Here is a 21,138-nt window from a genome sequence, read left to right as displayed (position 1 = left end):
GACCCAAGTTCGTTCGGTTCCAGCCTCAGACACTTAACACCCCCACAAAAAAACTAGCAGTGTAACCTTGGGCAAGTTACTTAACCCCAAATGCCCTCCAAAAGGCAAAAAAATAAAATAGGGGAGTTTATAAGGAACCTCCCTGTGTCTTGGTGACAACCCCAAATGTTGTTGCCATCCCAAGCACCCATCCTCTTAACAACTCAGGACACACAAGGTATGGAACGAGGCCAGGTAGGCCTAATAACAGACAAAAGCGGCATTATCAGGCAGCGATTTTTCAGAATTTTCTAGAACCCATGCAGAAGAAAAAAGCAGTGGGGCAAATATTCATTTAGAAAAGGTTCTATTTTGTTGCCAGGCTCTAGGTAAGATTTAACTGTCTAACCAATCACCACCACCTCCAATGAGACCTTAAGATCATCAAAAAGCAATAAGGTAGCTTCACATAAAACAGTTGTTCTCTTTTCTCAGATCACCAGCTATAGAAACACTCCACCCCTGTCTATTATAGGGAATACACAAATCTGCAAACATCAGGCTTCAGGAGGCACCCAGGCTGGTGTCAAAGGCAGCTGAGTAAAAGGTAAAGTAAATCAGGACCTCCTAGTTAAGCCAGGAAGCCCATTTTAGAAAGAACTGATGAATCAATGTTATTCATTTAATGATATAAATGCCTCCTACTTATTTCTATTAGAATAAGTGTCTTCCCTGTAGTAACTTTCCTGTTTTTCATTTTAAAATTTCACTACAATCTAACAAAAGAAAAATTTCAAATGCTTACTTTTCATCTATATACATGACTCGCCACCTTTTAATATCCCAGGAAATCTCAAGTTTCAACTTTACACAGGAGCATGAGATTTAAAACAACAAATATATCCATTTTTAAAAAAACAAAAAATCATTATGATTAGATTTCTGAGAACCCTACTACCTTGTTTTATTTCCTAGAAGAAAGAAAATTCACTTATATGCAGATGGGCCAATATGGGACTCAATTCCACAAAGGAAAGAAAGCTGAAGCTTTCCAGTTTGGGGATTCAAAATAGCTGGGTTCTTCTCAAATCAAGATCATCCATTTTCACTGGGGTAAATAAAAGACACCAAACTCAATAGCACCAAAAAGGGCTTTTAAAGCAAAGAACAGGGCCAAGTTTCTCCTTTCAAATGCAGAATTTACATTAAAATAGGTTTACAAATCATTGTTTCCCCCCTTGATTCTTCTGTAGCCCCATGTAAGAGCCCCCAGAAATTGAGCAGCATCTGAGTTACTAACAGGAAAGGCAATCCAGCTGCCCCCTTCCTAGTTGTATTCTGATGACTAACGGATTATCCAACTGGCTCAGGGCTGCCCCCAAAGACAGGAGGCAGTGACTAAGCTCTCAAGGAAAAGGGATACTGAGGATGCCACCAGTCAAAGAGACGAACACTGTGCACGGGGTCCAAAATGACTTGTACACCCTGTTCACTGCGTAGTTTCCGACCATTCTGGACAGGAGTGTCCTGGAACACCAGCCTCACCCGATGGTGCCTCATGTCAGTACTCACGTTGATGGTAAACTGAAAGGAAAAAGCAAAATGAGTAGTGCCCTGAAGCAATCCTTCAAATGAAGCAAGCTAGATTTGCTACAGATTATACTCGACAAAAAAATAGTCTAAAGAGAATTCACAGAGGCTGCTCAACTGCAAAAAAGCACCACAATTAACTCTATAATATTAAATTGCTAAAACTGTCTTATAAAGGAAAATCATTTAAAGTTAATTTTATAAATTCATCCCAGTTTAAGCTCTTTAAGCTAAAAATAAAGACAATGATCCTTGAATATAAACCTAGAAGGCACAAAAGACTAAATGTCACAATTTTTCCTCCTCTAACTGCCAAATATATTATAAGAAATGGGACAATGTGCCAGAGGTGTAGAAATAGCAGTAGTTCATGATAAGCTGGCTCAAACAGTCTAGATTGCACAAGGGGTGTCAACGTGCATCCTAGGTTAGAGATGCCTTCCATATGCCCTGAGGCCTGGCTTGTGTCTAAGATATTATTACTTCTCAAACAAATACAGCCTTCAATGTTTATGGATCATTAAAACTCAACATGCAGACAGGAGAGTGGGACCTCAATTGATTACCCTCTCCAAACGTCCATCTGCCCACAAGCCAGGGGTTGCTGATTTTGGAACTAGTGAATCACCAGAATACTTAGTCTTGTCTTTTGTCCCTGTATGCTCTCATTACTTTCTTTTCTCTCAAACCCTAGCCACAGTCAGTACCTCAGAGATGTGAGAAGAGACTTCCAGAGTCCTCATCTACAAGCTTAGCCAAAGACCACATCACTGTCAGGCCTTCTTTCTCATCCTACTGCACATAGGGTTATTCAGCTAATGACTCATCCTGTCTCCACTTACCAGGGTAAAAATCATGCCCATGACAATGGGGATAAAGATGAAATTGAGAGTGGTGACTTGTAGGAGGCAGCAGTCCTGGTCTGGGTTGGTGTGAACATCTTCATACTGAACGGGAGGCTGCAGCCCTCCCACACACTTACTCTTTAACCTAGGGGACTAAACAGAACTGAAAATGAACTCGGTGGATTAGAAAAACATAAGTGGTCCTAGGATGCCACCAATGGGAGACCTGTGCCTAACCTAATGACATCTGTTGTCTTTTGCTTCACCTGGCTACTTATTCTGTGTAACAGATTGTGAGGCAAGCAAAGACAAGAACAATGGCAGCTTATGTTCATATGGCACTTTATAATTTACAAAACACTTTGAAAGAATCTATCCCTGAGCATGAGCATAGGAAAGAAGGACATATGCTATCCCAAGATTCACTAAAAAAAAGACAACAATGAATCTTACAAAAAGTAGTTACATTCAACTTAGAATCCATGTTAGAGGTGGGAAGAAAAGACAGAAAGGAAAAAAGACACCCATGTGTATGTATACATGTATGGGTATATATATATACCCACACACATATATACAGATACATACATATACCAAAACCAAATTTATTCTAGTTGAATAAACTTATTTCTCAAAAAACTTCTAACCAGAGCTGACACAGGAAAAATTCTGTTGTAATGAATATTTTAAATGTGAAGTTTTATTAATGGTGCAAATTATTTCTATGTTCTGGTAAATAACCAATAATAAGAAATGATTCATTAAAATCTGAAATCAATTCTTTTTAGAGGGTAGATTTTTTTTAAATTAATTCATCTTATGACAACATCTACCCATCTACCAAGAAAAAGAATCAGTGTTGAATAGTAGATGAGAAAGACCACAGTTCTAGCCCAGCAATTCTAAATCTTTTTTTATTTCATGAACTCCTTTGGCATTCTGATGCCAAACCTATAAAAACATCAGAATAATTTTTTAAATTCATAAAATAAAATCTTTAGGAATATAAAGGAAAACAATTATGTTAAAATACAATTACCAATTTTAAAAAAGAAAGTTCATGGATCCCAGGTTAGGAATCCCTGTTCCAATCCCAGTCAGGTATTAACTATTCTTGTGGCTGTAGGTAAATAACTTAATTTCTCTAAATCTAAATTTATTCATCTCTAAAATGAGGATTAATATCTAGCTTTAATTCACAAAGCCATTATGAGAAGCAGATTCATACAAACTTCATTGAGATATCTTGCCTCTGTGACTTTGGGCAATCCACATAACATTTCTAGACCTTGTTTTCCTCATGTGTAAAATGAAGAGGTTGGACTAGCAGACTTAAGACTTCTCTTAAATTTATAATCCTATGACTATGACAGGGCTTTGAAAACTCTGATTTATTAAAAAGGACTACTAGCACTTTGCAATAATAATGGAACTCCCAAATCTGTGGAAGGGGTCTGTACTTTGTTCAGTAAGTCAGTATTCCTGGATGTCTAACAAGCTAGCAAAACTGGAACCTCTAGTAAGATGTCAAATATATGACAAGTGTATACTTCCTGCTTTGTCAGCTCTCAGTGGAGAGATCTGCTCTGTACAAAGAGGTAAAGCAGAGGAGGATACTCAAAACTCTGGTCATTATTCTTTGGAGAAATTAGAAATTTTTTGAGTAGAAGATTCTCAAGATTGCCTTGTCATACTCACAAAGCTCCTGTACCTTATTTGTTAGGAATTTGTGGTGCCCATCCTGAACCAATATTCCATCCTTAGCACTATTTTGCCAAATAAGTTTCCCCAATGTCTGACATGTGACAAGAAGTTAGGGGACTAAGAATATCTTGGCAGCTATATATCAAAACCAGAAACTTGGTCAAGAAATACAACAAATGCCCCTCAAACCAAATATACTTACATAAGTACATACTCCTTTCTCAGAAATTACATAAAAATCAATTAAAAAGTGATTTCACTTTACAAAAGTACTTTTTCCCAGCATGGCTTATATTAAATGGGGTAAACCTTATTTGTAAAGCAACTCAGAATCTAGGAGATCAATGGGAGAACAAGGCAGGCAATGTGGTAAAAGAAGACAAGTCAATGACAGGGAGTGGGCCTTAATGACAATTCCAGTAGACAGCATTTGCCTTCTTAAACACCACAGCTTTAAGTTAAACCTGAAATGTACCAGCTCTCCTGCACTCCAAATCCTAAAGAACCCACAAAATATAGGCACAAAAGCCCCTAGACACTGTGTTTAACTACAAATGAGCACCAAAACATTTGCTTTATTTGAATAACAAAAAAAGTTCCTCTTTATATTACAGAGCAGCTAGGTGGCACTGTGAATAGAGTGCAGTGTCTGGAGTCCAAAACCAGCCCGTGACACTTCCAAGCTATATGATTCTGGGCAAGTCACTAATATCTGTCTGCATCAGTTTCTTCCTCTGTACAATGGGGGTAATAAAAGCACCTACCACCCAGGATTCTTTTGAGACTAAATTAAGATATCTGTAAAGCAAAATTTGTAAACCTTAAGTGCTACATAAATGTTGGTATTAGTACGTTATAAATGTAATTCCAGGGGCGGCTAGGTGGCACAGTCAATAGAGCACCGGCCCTGGAGTCAGAAGGACCTGAGTTCAAATCTGGCCTCAGACACTCGACACACTTACTAGCTGTGTGACCTTGGGCAAGTCATTTAACCCAACTGCCCTCCAAAAAAGAAAAAAAAAGAAGTTAATTCCAGTTAGGTAGTTTTTCTTGCTGTGTACCCCACAGCACAAAATGAAAGCAGAGTCACCTGCAAAGTAGTGGTTTAAGTTTAGATTCCAGGTCCCCCAAACAAATTTTCAAAAGGGGCTTGACCTAAAAATCTCAGAATTATCACTATTCCTCCCATCACCCTGGGAGGAACCTTATCTTTCTGAAAGTTCTCATTTGGTATGGTAAAATATATATGTCTTTTTGGCAAAAGCTATACCCTACATTGTGGGATCTGAAGGTATATATCATTCATCTCCAAAAACAGAACCCATTTGTAGTTATAGGATAGATAGATTAGACAGATTAGATAGATAGATAGATAGATATTTTTTTAAGGATATATATTTTAAAAGGAAGAAAGACCAGGAAGGATTGTTAAAACAAAACAACAGGGGAGGCCTAATATGGTCAATGAGAAAATCCTGAATGAGAACCAGCATAAGGGTTCTGATTATTCCATCCAAAGGACTGGCTGTAGCAATTAAAGTTTTAAAATACTTAAAGGAAAGGAAGATGTCAACTAACAAAATCCCAAAGCATAATAAAATCCTCAAGAAAGTTCTTCTCTCTGGGTCTCACTAAAGTCCTATACCCCCCACCACCCCCAATCACACATCCCTCCAGAAACAATAGGCAGGGCCACTGTTAACACCAAACCCAAATGAGTTATCAGAAGAGCTCATACCTGTTTTTTGAACTTGAAGTTAAATTCCCACATTGGTTCTTGTCTGTTCCCAACAATCTTTCTGTACCAGAAAAGCAGACACTGTTATAAGGAAATAAAAAATATCACAAGAGACTGTAAAGTGAAACAAAATCAGCAACAGAAGCCTCCCTGCTTGACAGATCTGGTACCACCTACAATGAGTTATCATCTACAGTGGCATTGCAAGGCACTGAGTGAGAGCTGCCCAGCTCATCTCTATTTTCCAGACTAGACAATCCCAGGGCTGCCCAGCACCAAGAAGAGGGACTGACAGTGTTAACTTTAGAATCTGTCAAGGTCACCCCCTGCTGCTCTCATCTTTAAAATACAGAGATGTGGGCTACAGAGACTGGTGCATTCACTCTGATTCAGTAGGCCACATCTCCATATTGAAACCAAAGGATAGCCAGCAGCCACCAAGGCAAGGTGCCAGCAAGGCTGTAAAGTTGGGCAGAGAAAATCCCGCCCCTGTGATAAAGTGAAGCAGCTCAAGAGCTCCTCAGAGCAGAGGGCCCATCTGAAAACTGAGGTCAGGCTGCACTCATTGTTAATAAGTAGCCCCTTGGTAGCAGCCAAGCTACAGCTAGGGTTAAGCACAAGAAGTGAAGTACCTCCCAGGGGGTAGGGGGTGGGTCGTCCGCCGTGCTGGCTGTCCTGCCCTTCAGACATGCCCTGTACGTCCTGCTGTTCCATCAAAAATAATGGGCTTGGCTTTAGGGGGCAAATACTTCTGCTGCCATCACAACGGCTCCAGTGTCCCACACAAGCTATGCTATTGAAAAGAGAGAGAGGGGAGAATCAAATACGAAAAGCTGGAGTCGAGGACCAGGGGACAGTTCTCCTACAGGCATGCCAGCAGCTCCCTGAATGCCATGCGACTGTGGGTCCACAACTGGCAAGGCCATGCATGGGTCACCTGCCACTCCAGTTCCCAAACCCTCTTCCAGTTCAGAAAAATCTAACACAGAGGCATAGAAGAAGCCATGGCGGCCTGAGCTTACTGCCCACTGCCCGGGTTTGGGTAAAACCCTCACTGTCATTCCACTCCGGCTTTTTATATTTCATTTACTCCAATTTAACAAGCAGCAGTACAAATATGAGGAGATGGGCATTTAAGATCAACTTAGCCATAGCATTTGCATTCTGCACTGGAGCCGCTAGGATGTGTCTCTAGGAGTTTGCCCGATGTCACTCTACTCCCTTTAACCAACAAAACTAGGGTTGTAAATTTGTGGGATGAGCCCCAGGTCCACCACCACCAGTATAACTCTATGGTAAATATCTGGAAAGCTTACTATGTAAACACTATGAATGACACACCATCCATCCACATTAGAAGCATAAGCAGCTGTTGAGTGAGAATTCTATTCGCCATGCATTCTATTCCTGCCCTGAATCCACCAGGTAACATGATGCTAAGCTGAGCTTTGCTAATAGCTCTTACATATAATCCTGACTCTCAGGTTTCAGTTGACAAAGGGAAGAAAGGGAACTTCAAACTACTACAGTACATAATGCATATAATGCCAAACCAACAATACCCTTTTAATCTCTCCATATATGTATATACACATATATGGAATGCCACACAGTCACCCAAGATCTGAAATGAAGGGTTGTATAATGAAAGACTGTATAACTTTCGAGTTAATTAAAGCATCAGCATAACAGACTTGAGAAGGTTTGGAAGAATGTTAGGTTGTAGGATCAGGGGCAGAGTAATCAAAGTGACCTGCAATTCAATTCAAGTCACCATCTACTGACTGCTTACTATGTACCTCTGGAGCACTGCGCTAAGCACTAGAGGAGATATAAAGATAACTGAGATATGGCTCCTGCCTTCAAGGATCTGAAAACTCAAGAAATAATACCTAGAGAGCAGACAGGTATTAGCTAACTAGGGAACAACCTGAAAGATTAATTCCCCAAAGGATCAGAGATGCCAAACTGCCTGGATAGTAATGTCACCCTTTAGGGAAGATTTTAAGGTGACAAGAGGAAAGGAGAGAAGGAATGTGTTACTGAGAGACCTATGTCCCAATCAGATACAATCAGTATTTGACTAGACATACAGGGCATAAAAGTAAAATAACTGGCCAACTTCTGGAAGACAGGAGGTTTCAAACAATTAAAAATCTAGGGTGTTTGATATAGATAGAATGAGAAAAGCAAACCCTAGTTCTTAGAGCCTTTTACAAAAAGCTTGTCCGTTTCATGCATGCTAAAGTTTTCGTTTTGTTTTATGATAAAAAGCACTTTTTATGCTACCTCTGTCTAAAAATATGTATTTATCCACATAAAGAAATCAATTCCTTCAATTCTCACTTAGAAAATAAATTGTGTTGTCCTCTTCCTAGTCGAACCCCAACAAAACCACCACCTGGAGTGTCCCAATATTCAACACAATGCAAATAAACTGATACAAAGAAAACAGGGAACTCCATTAAAAGCACAAAAAGGCCTTAACAGTGAAGGCTATAAAAAGTCATCCCAAGAGGAAAAGAAATATTTCAGAGGACTTACACTTCTAAACTAAAACAGCCAGTGTTAGTCAATCCCCTAGTAGGTCACAACCTTGCTCCCTCCCCCTCCAGAACTCTGGCTGGGAACAGGAATCTTAATGGAAACTTGGTACAAAATGTGCCCACAAAGGCTCTTGAGACCATCAGTCCCAAACCCCATCAACAAGCTCCCCATTTCCCTCTTACTTACTTTGGAATTCTTTAAAGTGCTGGGAGTGGTCTCTGGAATGGCCGGATTCTTGGAGATTCGAGCAGCAAACGGCTCATACATGTGGTACAGAGACCGGATCACACATGCCCGGAGACAGCGCAGCTTCTCCATAGACTCCGGCCGCAGGCGGAGGGGCAGATAGGCGTCCAGCGTGTAGTGCCTGTAACAGGACACGTTACCCATACCAACATGTGAACAATCCCACAACAGCATGCCAGACCAGGACCACTACACGGCTGAAACCAGATGATCCAGAACTTGGCTACAATACCCCCTTAAGTTGTTCTCAGCCAACCCCACAATGTTCACACCCAAGAGCCACCATCTCCTACACCTCTCAACCACTCTGCTTATTCCCATACAAAATACAGATGGGTATATAATCTCCAGATTTCCATCTATTATATACTTAAGTCCTCCTTGTTACCACTCTGGTCCCCTCTTCACTACTAGAACTTCAAACCCTTAGAAGATTCCCTTTAAACTTCTAATAATAGCAAGAGAAGATGATTCCAAGTGAGGCAGGACACAAGAATCAGAAGGACCATGGTATAACAAAAATCTGAATTGCTACAGGTACCTTTCTTAGAATGAGTTTAAGTCGTCTTCAAAAGTGAAGAAACAAGAAGAGTGAACCAGGGAAAGGAGAACCATCATCTTACCCTAGCTGTCTATCTCCTGGAAAACTGCCTTCTCCAGTACAGCCTGCAGACCTTTCTATCCCTACTGCAACCTTACCTTCACTTTCTCTATTCCACCCATTTACCCAGTAATCAAGAGCTGGGATTCTGATTAAATACACAAGCTGTTCTCTCCTTGGCAGTTCACAACTACTACAACACAAGCAAAAAGATGGCATTATGAAACCTCAAAATTGACTATAGGAGTTAAACTGCTCAGAAGGAAAAGAGGCAACACTAATTCAACAAATCAACTTGAGAGTATAAGAAAACAGGTGTCTCCAAATCTTAGCAAGTTTGACTAGGAAATGCCCCACTTAGAAGGCCCACAAAGGTCTTTTGGAGGAACTAAGAGCATCACTCTGCTGGAGGAAGCTGCAGAGGTGAAAAGTCACAGAAAAAATAACAGGTCAGAGTTAGAAATTGTAAATATAAATGAGAAAGGCATCCAAAAGGCAGGAAAATGCACATAGCATAGGATAAAGCACCAGGACCTCATCCAGGGTTCCAAGCCACAGGAAGTACTGAAGTCAGCTATACAAAGAGTATATTAAGCTCACTTCAGTCGCACCTTCGATACAATCTGGTCCAAAAGGCGGCAGTGCAAGTGACGGTCCAGGCGTCCTTACAAATCAGGGAAAATTTCACTATGTCCTCAGGACGAATGTAGGAGGCCAATAAAAGCCAAATATCCATGGGATACTCTTCTCCAACAGCCCCCTCAGGGTCTTCTGAAATAGAATAAAACAGAATCAGAATCTCAGCCTTTTTCCTTCTGCAACTTAAACCTATGCTGGAGGCTTTCTAACTATTTTCTGCCAGTATTTTCCTGTGATGGATAGGATTCTCTATTACTTCCAAGAACAAATATAAACCTATTTGGCATTTCAAAGCTCTTCCACAGACTAGTCCTAACCTACCCCCTAGCTTTATTTCACATTATTCCCCACTTTAGCACATTACTGTCCACATTCACCTTCTTACTACTCTTCACACACATTACTCACTCCATCCATCTCTGCTCTCCACGCCTTTGTTAAAAAAAAAAAAAAGCATCCCTCATACCTGGAACACATACTTTCCTCAATTCTAACTCTTAGAAGCTGCCTAAGTTCCTTCTGGGGTCAGCACAAACTATACTTTTGAAGAAGTCTTCCTAATTCTCCTAGCTACCAGCCTTGAAGGCTGCCACCACCACCTAAGTGACCTTGTGTCTATTCTGGGTATACCTCTTCCTTTACAAAACATCCCTTTAGTACCTCAAGCAACTCTTTCTGAGATTATAAATTACAGAACAGCTGCTTTTTCCCTAGAGGCAGGTTTCTCACTGGGAAGACCCAATGAAATCACAGGCCCAAAGCAACACAAACAAAACTTACTATAATATGGTGTTTTATGTTTTGCCTTTGCAAAACCACTTTCTAATGGTCACAACAACCTTATAAAGTAAGTGCTACTATTATTCCCATTTTACAGATGAGGAAACTAAACCTCAGGGAGGTTTAGCACCTTTACCCAGGGTTACAAAGCTCATGTCAGAAGTGGTATCTGAACCAAGGTCCTCCTATCTCCAAGTCCAGTGCTCTCTCCTCTATAACATGACACTTCTATTAAAGGTTTACACTGTACCAGGCAAAGTGCTAGGGACACAAAGTTTAAAGTAACAGTTCACCCCTCAAGGAACCAAAATTCTAGGAGATAGACTGACTCCAGACTGGCTCTAGAGTCAGGAGGCCTAGGCTCAAATTACATCTGACAGCATCTTTGTGAGTTTGAGTGATTCAATCTCTCTGGCACTCAGTTCTTTCATCTGTAAAATGAAGGTCTCCTTTGGGGTCCTATAGCTATAATCTGACTCTTAACCTGGGTTTCCTCATCTATAAAATGGACCCTCCCCCCACCAAAACCCCTCCAACTCAATCATCTCCAATGGTTCCCTATTACCTCCAGGATCACACGTAAAATTTTCTGTTTCAGCATTTAAAGTTCTTCATAACCTACCTCCCACTTTCCATACCTTTCTTATACCTTACAATATCCCCACGCCCCCATATACTCTTATGATCCAGTGACAATTGGCCTCAAACAAGACACACTATCTCCCAATTCCAGGAAATGTCAGTGGTCATCCCACATGCCTGGAGTACTCCTCCTCCTCATCTCTGCCTCCTGGCTTCCTCCAAGTCCCAGGTAAAATCCCATTTTCTACAAGAAGCCAAACCCCTTTAATTCTAGTGATTTCCCTGTGTTATTTCCAATTTATCATATATGTATGCTGAAAAGATTAAAACTGATCATTTATCACTTTCTTATTAACCCTATTTATAGGTAATTCATTTGGTCCTGCAACTGCTTAAGTCATGGTTCTTTATCTCTGAATTTAGTTCAGAGTTCAGCTGGCTTATAATAGATTAAGTTTAAAAATCCAGCTCTCCTGCCTCAAGGAATTTAACTGACCTTGAAGAATGTATGAGAAAACAAGGGAGTTTGGACCTCTTATCTTTATCCCACACCAAGCTACCCTTCAAGGATGTCTGGCTTGCTGGCCAAAAGTCTAGGCTACTATTCTCACACCTGCACTCAGACAGTAAGAATTTCTTAATCTCATGAGAGGAAGGTCATTGCTAGCCCTAATTACTAAACTTCCAACCAATCATGATGTTCCCTTTCCCTCAACTCTGTAACCAACCATATTGCCCTTAATTTCCTGATGTCATCAATCCTGCTCTGTTTTTTGTTCTGTACTCCCCAAAACATATAACTGTCCTCTTGCTCAAGGTCTTTGCCATTAATGCAGGTGAGCCAAGGACCCATTTATTGACAGGTAACATGGCCTTGCTAATAAATGTTATCTTCCTCAGAGATCTGCCTCATTGTTTTCATATTGTCTCTCCCATTAGAATAAGCTTGAGGGCAAGGACTGTTTTTTGAGGTTCCTTTGTATCCTCTGTGCTTATTAGCACAATGTCTGGCAAATAGCAGGTGCTTAATAAATGCTTATTGATTTACTGTTGTTGGAAAAAAATTCCTCTCCTTAAAATTATCTTAATGGATCTGGCAATTTCTCTGAATTCCATTCCATTCTAAGAATATCCCTCAAAACTCCTTTCCAAGTATGCAACCCAGAAGTCAAACTGCTCCTATGTTCCATCCTTACTTGGCTGTTCCCCTAACCTTTCCTCATTTGTTTCTTCTGAAAAACTTTTCTAACTGGCTACTTCATGAAGTTCTCCAACTTTCATCATCTTATTTCCTCTCAATTTTTCTATGCGTGTCTTCTTTTCTCTAACCTCTAATCCCCTACACCTTTAACCTTCAGTCACCACACTTCTGCTTCCCTCCAGGGTAACCACTCTCTTCCATCTCCTATCCCAGAAGTCATTGTTCCAGGTTTACAATTCCTAGCATCACCACTGTTCACAACTAATGATAGCACATTAAATTCTCATGTGTTCATGAAAGAAAGAATTAGATCAGATGCTTTTCCCCACATAAGTATATTGACTTTCACATGGCAAGGGGCTAACAAAAACTTTTTCATTTAAGAGACAAAGTACAGCAATGCCTGAATGTCAGGGATGAGCATCAATAACACTTCTTTTGAAGAAAAAATTGGTAAATCTGTACGACATTCTAACATCTTAATGCTGATAGCTGGAAAAGTATAAGAACTGAATGAAAATGAACTTACCTGCAGAGAAACACTAACTGAATATATATACAAACTACAAGTGTGGCATAACAAGATGGAACTAGTGTCCAAGTGATTGGAGGCAATCACAAAACATGAGGACATCCCTTAGGACAGATTTCAACACTACTTGATTCCCTAGTGCCCAATACTGTCTAGATTCACTGTCTTTTTTGGCAGAATCAGGGCAGCTGGACAAGGATTTCTCCTACAAGGTGTATGAAAAAAAATTAAAGATCTCATAACAGAGAATGACTTCTCATTTGTTTTTAACAAAATGGTACAGTATTAATTTCTGTACCACATAAAACTTCAATGTGCCCAGTAAACCTATGTCTAACCTTTGTATTACACATGATTGTGCATTGCCTTTCTCTGCACTAAAACTAAGTCATGATAATTAAATTTAACGAGTGCTGACCTCAAGTTTCAAGTGGTTCTCATTACAAATGAACCAAATACCCAAGTGCTATGTGCCAACGTTCTCACAAGTAATAAATAATTTTATATTCGACTAATCAGCATATGTTTTTAATTTGCACCACAAAAAAATTACTTTTTTTCCTCTTTCCAATTTGCAAGTGAGGAAAGCAGAGCTGGTTATAACCATGGTGAAGAGAAGTAGGGGAATGACTGAAACAGGTGAGGAGGAGATGCTTTTGAATAGACCATAGATGGCTAAATTGGGAATGAGAAATTATTTCAGTGTCCTGTCAATTTCACAAATATTTTAGCATGCAATGAACTGAAAATTGTTGAAAAACCCCGAGTTAGAAGCTAACTCAAGATATTTAACATTGTCTTTAACATGACAAAAAAAAAATTCCAACATCAGAGTACTAATCAGGGAAAATGTTTCATGGAGGAAATGTGTTTTGAATTGGACCTTGAGGGAGATAAAAAACTTGGACAAGTCAAAGGTCAATGGGAAGACATTCCATATGGCATAAGAACAGTCTGAATAAAGCCATGGTGGAAGGAAGAAGAAAGGCATGTTTGAGGGACAATAAGGAAATATGCTTAACTGGAATGGAAGAGTCATGATGGAGAGCAGGGAGAGCTGAGTTTGAGAAAGTGGGGACAAAAATGGAAAAGCACAAATACCAAATGTAGGCATTTGGATTTGACCCCGTAAAACACAATTTCAAGAACTGCGGTATTACACATTTCATAATAACAGACCAAGTGGTATTTTAAGATTAACAAGACTTTCCCAATAACCACTCAGGGAAGCAGATTGCCTACTTTATAGGCAGGAAAACTGAAGCTCAGAGAGGTTAAGTGACTTATCTGTGGGTTTACAGCTATTGTCGAAGCCAGGATTGAAATTCAGGTTCTTACAGAAAAGGTCTTACATAAATAAATTATTTATAGTAGCACTTCTTATGACAGCAAAGATTTGGAAACAAGAATAGCTGAATAAAATACAGTATACAAACGCAATGAAATATTGAGTTGTAAGAAATTACAGATATGATTTTAGAAGACTACTTGTACTCTTGGAGAATGAAGCAAGCAAAACCAAGAGAACAATTTACAATGCACAAAAATACAAAGGAAGATATTACTGAAAGACATCAAAACTCAAATCATACTTCAGAAGCCTTACAGTAAAGCATGGCTTCCTCCTCCCAGTAGAGAGGTGGTGGAACAGGGGTGAAATGATGCCTATCAACCTCAAATATGGTCAATATCTTGATTTTTTCTACTTAACTGTATTTCTGTTACAAGGAAGGGTTAAGTCACTGAAAACAGTGCTGTTTTACCAATAAAACATTTTCCAAAAATGAATCCAGGGCTTCTGGTATCAATTCAGGATCCTTTGCACTACACCACAGCCAGAAGTGAATTACAAAAATATATGTTGGGAAAAACTAATCTAGCAGCTATAGATTAGACTGAAGGTTCAGTGGCTATGACAGAAACCCAAGCTGGAGATAAATTAAGTCTAGATTATAATGGTTATGGAAACTGACAGGAAAGATCAAACCTAAGAGATACTACGGAAGGAGAATGAGTAGAATTTGGTAACTGGATTTGGATGTGTGACATGAGGAAAGGAAAAGAAATTAGTTCAGTATTTGACAAACTTAGTTTCAGACAATAATGGGATGTCCAATTAGCAATATAAGCAAAGAAAAAAACATTATTTCTGTGTATAACATAACAAATTTTGGTACTTTAATAATTAACAAGCACTTATCATATTCTATGCCAGGCACTATGCTAGGTGCAGGGGCTACAAAAAGCAAAGTGAAATGTCCCTTAGCTCAAGGAACTTATATTCTACTTACATCCAATTAAGCATTTTATTCTACACTATCTTGTATTATTCTCTAATTGTTTCATTTAAGCATAGCTTTAACTAAATCATAAGATCCTTGAAGAAAAGAACTCTCATATTTATATCTACCTATAGGACCTATTAATCACATAGCAGGCATATAATATTGTATTAAACTAAACACATAATTTTATCTGACACAATCATTACTATACATATTTTTTGGAGTGGAAAATAATAAGAACACCACTAGGGATCAGGAAGACCTGGCTACCTCTGACACTTAATAGGCATATGACCATTAGCAAGTCACCTAGCTGCTCTGAGCCTCAGGCCACTCTCTAAAACTACATTTAGAGTCTGCATCAGGGGAAGATGTTCACAAACCAGCTAAATCACAGGCACTTGATATAGTGATGTACACATATTTGAGGAAGCCAAGTTTTTGCTACATCTCCCCTGCCTTACACCCTGGATAGCCAGCAGAGTTGTGTTCCAGGACAAGTACGCAGGTTTCTGCCTATCAGCAGAGATTGCTCTAATGGTTATGCATCACCTTCCACATCTGGAAAAAGTTAAGGGTAACAAGAGTAACTGATTTACATCCCTACTCACATAAGCACCTACATAGTTTCCCCAATGCTTTGATTCTAGAAGCTCCCTCTTTAGGTACTTTCCCTAAAACTGCTGTAATGTAGCTACCATGTGTCATCACAAAAAGAAATGTTCAAGACAATGTGAAGCATGCCCCTTACCTTTGTGTCTCTTGCTTTTCTTTTTTCTGGAGACAGTCTGCTCATGAATGCTATCCTCTTGGGCATCCATCTCATCACTGCTGTCACAGGGCTCCCCAGCCCCAGAGAAAACTTCTTCTGTGGGGACCTGGGAGGCTTCCAAGCCACACAAAGATTTCACTAAGAGACAGGAGAGCAAGATGAAACAAAATCTCACCCAGGAGCACAAAACAAGCCAGCCAAACTGCCATAACCTAACAGAAGATACCTAGAACATGGCACAGAAAATTAAGAGAACCACTTTTACAGAGCACTCTAACAATATACTAAATAATCCCATTATTAAAACCTTCAGAGCATTGTCAAGCAAATCAAAAATCTGTATTTCGGGTTATTTGTAACACCAAAAAAACTGGAAAAAACCTTAAATGTCCAAAAGGAGAAAAATGGCTGAACTGTGTATAGAATATCATAATGTAATCAATGACAAAATATAAATAATATATAGAAAACATACAACTTTAATAGCACTGAAAAGACAATATGCACATTGAGTATGACTCCACAAAAGGCAACAAGAAGTAACAAACATAGGGTAAAGGGATAAAAATCATATACTAACAAAGTAAAAATTGATTTTTAAAAGTAAAAGAAAAAAAAGACTCAGCAGCATGAGACAATCTGATGTAGAAAAGAATGGCTGTACTTCTGAGTTATCTCTTAAACCTAACAATTTAACTCCAGAAAATTTGGTAATATTTTCTCCAGAAACATTTTTTAATCCATAAAACAAAGAGTAGTTTCTTGACAACTCCCAACTTGAAACAAACTCGAAAAGGTGGCCATCTTCCTTGACAAGACTATCTCCCTGAAACTTCTTCTGTCTTCAATCTTTCTCTATCTACTAACATTCCCTAGGACATGGAAACATGTTCAGGTATTATATATTCTTTATGCAATCTTCACTTTTGCCCTCAAGGTATTTGCTTATACTGCTCCTATTATTAACTGACTAATTCATAGGAGTAATTGTCTATAAACCAACCTCTTTACTTCCTAAACTATTCCTTCCTCTACCTCTTGTAATTTGGCCTCTGACCCCACCATCCAAAAGAAATTGCTCTCTTAAATGCAAATCTCATGTCCTTTTCTCAAATCTATCTTTGTTATCCTTTCCCTGATTCCTCTCTGCAACTCTGACACTAGTTCTTATTCCTACTGCTTCTATGATACTGGTCTTTCCTCTTTCCCTTCTGACTTCTCCTCAAGTTTCATTTGCTCGAATATCTTTCATCCCCAGGGATGCTCAACAAAGCTCAGTTTCAGGGTCTCTTTCTCCCTCTCTTTTGATTATCTTTCACTCCAGTGGGTTCAAAGAGTCCTCCCATATCTATAAACCCAACACTGATTTCCTTCCTAAACTCCACTTATGAATCTCTGACTACTGGATGTCCAGCAGGATAGCTATCGACCTGGATACCTCAAATAGCATCATCTCAAGCTCAAAAAGTCCAAAACTAAACTCAGTTCCACACCACCCCCAATCCTCCAATCTTTTTATTTCTGCTGAAGACAACACACTTTCTCTAAACCACCTGGATTTGTAACAAACTCCTAATCATTCCTTGATTTTTCCTTATTCTTCATCATCCCTCTATCAATCATTTGCCAAATCCTACTGATTCTGCCTCCACAGCTTCAGACTTTATCTTCACTCATGTGGCCATCACCTTCAGGTCCTGTACCATTTCAATTGCCTCCAAATTGATCATACTTCTTTTAGTCACTTGCCTCTCCAATCACTCCATACAGTTGCCAAAATAATTTTCCTAAACAGTGGGATAAAGTGTTGGACGTGGAGTCATGAAGACCTGAGTTCAAGACACATTTGACCTGTCTGCCTTAGTTTCCTCATCTGTAAAATGGAAATAATAACAGTACCTTCTTCCCATTGTTCTCATGAGAATAAAATCGGATGATATTTTAAAGTACTTTGCAAACTTTAAAGTGTTCTATAAATACTACCTGTCATCATTAGTACTATCACCAGGGCACAAACTCATTTCCCTGCCCAAGCACACAATTCCCTGTTCATTTCCCTGCCCAAGCACACAATGTTCATTTTCCCATTGCTCACTATACAACAACCTCCTTATGCTGGCACTTAAATCCCTCCAACCTACCTACTCTAGTCTTATTACACATTAGCTCCTTTACACATTCTATTCAATTGCCCAACTACATCAAAAGCTGTTCCTTGAACTCAAAATTCTATCCCTCAGCTCTGAAGCATGTGAACAATCTAGTCTCATCTTCCATCACATTCACTGGTCAGAATTTTTTCAACCCCATTAATGATCTATCTTTCCTAAAGAGTTACTTGCTCTCTCTTTCCCTTTTTCAAACTGCTCTGTATTTAGGCAATGTGTCTCTATTGTACAGCACCAGTAAAATGCATACTTATTAAGGACGAGAGCTGATTCATTTCTGTACCTACATCTACAGCGCCTAGCACAGTGCCTGAACTCTTATTAATATAAAAATGCTTAATTGTCTGTTGAATTTGGATTTCTCAAAAAGAGAATATACTACTTTCATGCTACCCCATGATTTAATTCATTTGGTAAAATGGATGACAAATTCTGGAGCAGCTAGTTGATGAAGTGGATAGAGTGTCTAGCCTGCAGTCAGGAAGACTCATCTTCCTGAGTTCAAATCTGGCCTCACTTACTAGCTGTGTGACCCTGGGCAAGTCACATAATCCTGTTTGCCTCAGTTTCCTCATCTGTAAAATGAGCTAGAGAAGAAAATGGCAAACCACTTCAGTATCTTTGCCAAGAAAACCCTAAATGAGGATACAACTGAAAAACGATTGAACACAATGACAAATTCTCATGTCATTCACCACATCTACTCTAGTGGAAAGGCAGTGTTGGGAGACCATAAAGAACATGCCATGAAGCCAGTAAGCCCTGGATTCAAGTTCCACCTCTAACACATACTGATTTGTGACTCTAGGCAAAGAAAGGAACTTACTAAAAATTTTTCAAGTCCTTTAGGCAACTTCTCTAAAGTCATAAATTGCAAAGAAGATGCCATCCTCTATTGGTATAAGGAATGTCTTCCTGGAGTTCCCTATTCCAGTGAAATCACAGGTCTACACCCCTTCTTTATCATACAAGGGGTTGCAATAATTCTAGTGCAGTTTTAAGCTATTAAAGTTTAGACTTTTGGAACACTCGGTGGATAGCACCCAAGGAGCAACATATCTTCAACCTGAAGGAGAGTGCAGAGATTACAGCAGTTCCAGGAACTAAAGAACAAAAAGACAAAGGCAAGTGAGAAAAGAAAACTCAGGAAAAAGCATGTAATGAGAGAAAATAAGCAGAGAGCAAAAAGCATAGACTGGAAAGTAAATAAACTAAGACTGAGGAAGAAAATAAAATGGCGTAAATAAATCAATGGAGGGGATAGAAATGCTGTTTCTGGCTCTTCCCTTCACTCTCCGTCCCCCAGGAAAGCACTTATTTGAGGATGCCAGGAGGATGGTAGACAACTTCATGAGCATACTCTCAAGGGAGAAGAATAAGGGGAAGTTAAAAGCAGAGGCGCTGCAACAGGAAGGACAAACAGCTCAACGGCTCGGGCCCCTTGCAGGCAGCATCACCAAAGCCTACCTTCCTGCTGGATAGCATTGGCAACAGCTTTTTTGACTCGTCCAGACTTCACGACTGCAGGATCCGAATTGGCATAATCTGCCACCGTCACTGAAAAACAGGAAAGGTTCTCACCGCGGCCGCCCTCCCTGCAGGTGGCTCTCCCTCCTCCGTCCTTCCGGTGCGGCTCGCCCCTTCCCCGCAGCCTTGGCTCCATCTCAGCCTCCCCGCCTCCCTGACGTCCCCTCCCCTCGCCCTCGCTCTCACCTCGGCCGGAGCAGGCATCGTGAGCCCGGAACTTGAGTCGTTTCCCTCTCTTGGGCATAGCGGCGGGCTCGGGGCGGGGACAGCCGCGGCCTAGCGGGCCGGGGCCCCGGGCCATGTCTCGGGCCGGCAGGAAGGCCCGGGGAGCAGCGGACCAGTTCCTCCCGGCTCCGCGTCCATCCCACACCCAGGGCCCGCAGTTCTCGCGAGACCTGCGGCTCCCAGTCCTGCGTCGCTCCACGTTCTGTCGCGTTCGCCGACGGCGCCCCTCTCGCCGAACCAATCCCGACCGGGTCCGAGGGCGGTGACGTCATCCCCCGGCAAACGGGCGAGACCAAGAGAAGGAGGAGGGGAGGGAGCTTGCCCCACTTCGGGGCGTGGTTTATGTCTGTGGTTCGGATCGAGCCACCTGGGCCTGCGACAGCCCAGGCTTCCTGCGGAACCTTCTCCTTCCGCCCAGAAGCGCGGAGGTCCTGGGGGCTGCTTCAGAACTCCCTGACGCCCCCGTATTGGCAGCGCCTCCCCGAGCCCCCAGCTTCGGAGATGCTCGCCCAGTCCCTCGCTTCGTGTGCAAGGGCCGTAAAATTAGAGCCGACATTTACGTAGTGCTGTGCAGCGTACAGAGCGCTTTCCTCACAACCCCCGGGCGGGCGGCATTATTACGGCCCTTTTACCAATAAGGAAACGGAGGCCGGGAGCCTTCCCTCCTTAAATCTATTTCCTCCATAGTAAAACAGTTCTCCCGAGCACTGGGGACTGCCCAACCCCCAACCAGGGTACATAAAGCGCTTTAAAACGCGGAAAGCGCTCCGTGGACAGCAGCGGTCACTGTGGAGGCCGAAGTGCCTAAAGGCCGTGTGTAGCCCTGAACTTCCTGCAACTGCTCCCAGGGTGGAAGGTTTGGATTAGAGACCCCCTAAACCTGGCGTTTGTGAGGCCACGTGGCAGGGAATCGATTCAAACCGAGGAGGGCCAGATTCCAGCCCCGGGGTGGTTTTTTCACCGCTCCCGGGAGCCCTTCCAGCCCGTCTAGCCCCGGGCTACCTTTACAGCCTTTCTTTCCCCAAGCTGGACCACCCAGGTGTCGAAACCTGCTCCTGGGCTCCTATTGGCTAATATTTCCAGCTGTGGAAATGGGCAGAGCCACCTTCCCAAAGAACGCTACGCGTCACCAGCCGATAGGATGGAGAGCGTCCAACTTGGCCTCCTCATCCTACGG

General features: G+C 41.0%; 1 protein-coding gene across 5 annotated transcripts; it reads right to left on the bottom strand.

Annotated features, from left to right (window-relative positions):
- Positions 1-1,118: 1,118 nt before the first annotated feature.
- TMEM183A (transmembrane protein 183A) lies at positions 1,119-20,248 on the bottom strand. 5 transcript variants are annotated; one of them, XM_069074599.1, is made up of 9 exons: positions 19,923-20,248; positions 19,677-19,766; positions 17,398-17,403; positions 16,021-16,211; positions 9,862-10,021; positions 8,590-8,770; positions 5,857-5,937; positions 2,412-2,567; positions 1,119-1,563 (listed from the first exon to the last, which is right to left on the bottom strand). In XM_069074599.1, the coding sequence occupies exons 1-9, from the start codon at positions 20,231-20,233 to the stop codon at positions 1,378-1,380; spliced, it is 1,362 nt and encodes a 453-aa protein (XP_068930700.1). In that variant the 5' UTR covers positions 20,234-20,248; the 3' UTR covers positions 1,119-1,377. The 5 variants fall into 5 exon arrangements, with proteins under 5 accessions (XP_068930700.1, XP_068930696.1, XP_068930695.1 ...); XM_069074595.1 differs by lacking the exon at positions 17,398-17,403 and having other exon boundaries at positions 9,862-10,018; positions 16,021-16,179; positions 19,923-20,148; XM_069074594.1 differs by lacking the exon at positions 17,398-17,403 and having other exon boundaries at positions 16,021-16,179; positions 19,923-20,146.
- Between the last annotated feature and the right edge of the window lie 890 nt (positions 20,249-21,138).

This window comes from Petaurus breviceps, unplaced genomic scaffold (genome assembly GCF_028583685.1).
Source record: "Petaurus breviceps papuanus isolate PSGF00001 unplaced genomic scaffold, PetGlider_PUasm1.0 90895, whole genome shotgun sequence".
NCBI classification, from domain to species: domain Eukaryota; kingdom Metazoa; phylum Chordata; class Mammalia; order Diprotodontia; family Petauridae; genus Petaurus; species Petaurus breviceps.
Note: the sequence above shows the minus strand (reverse complement) of the source record. Positions and strands in the feature narration are given on the sequence as shown.

Bases quoted from the DNA above. Each gene is read 5' to 3' on its own strand.
- TMEM183A (XM_069074599.1), bottom strand. From the start codon at position 20,233: ATGACGTCACCGCCCTCGGACCCGGTCGGGATTGGTTCGGCGAGAGGG. The intron at 19,767-19,922 runs GTGAGAGCGAGG...CCTGTTTTTCAG, and splicing joins CGATGCCTGCTCCGGCCGAG to TGACGGTGGCAGATTATGCC. The intron at 8,771-9,861 runs GTGCGACTGAAG...GTCCTGTTACAG, and splicing joins TGGACCAGATTGTATCGAAG to GCACTACACGCTGGACGCCT.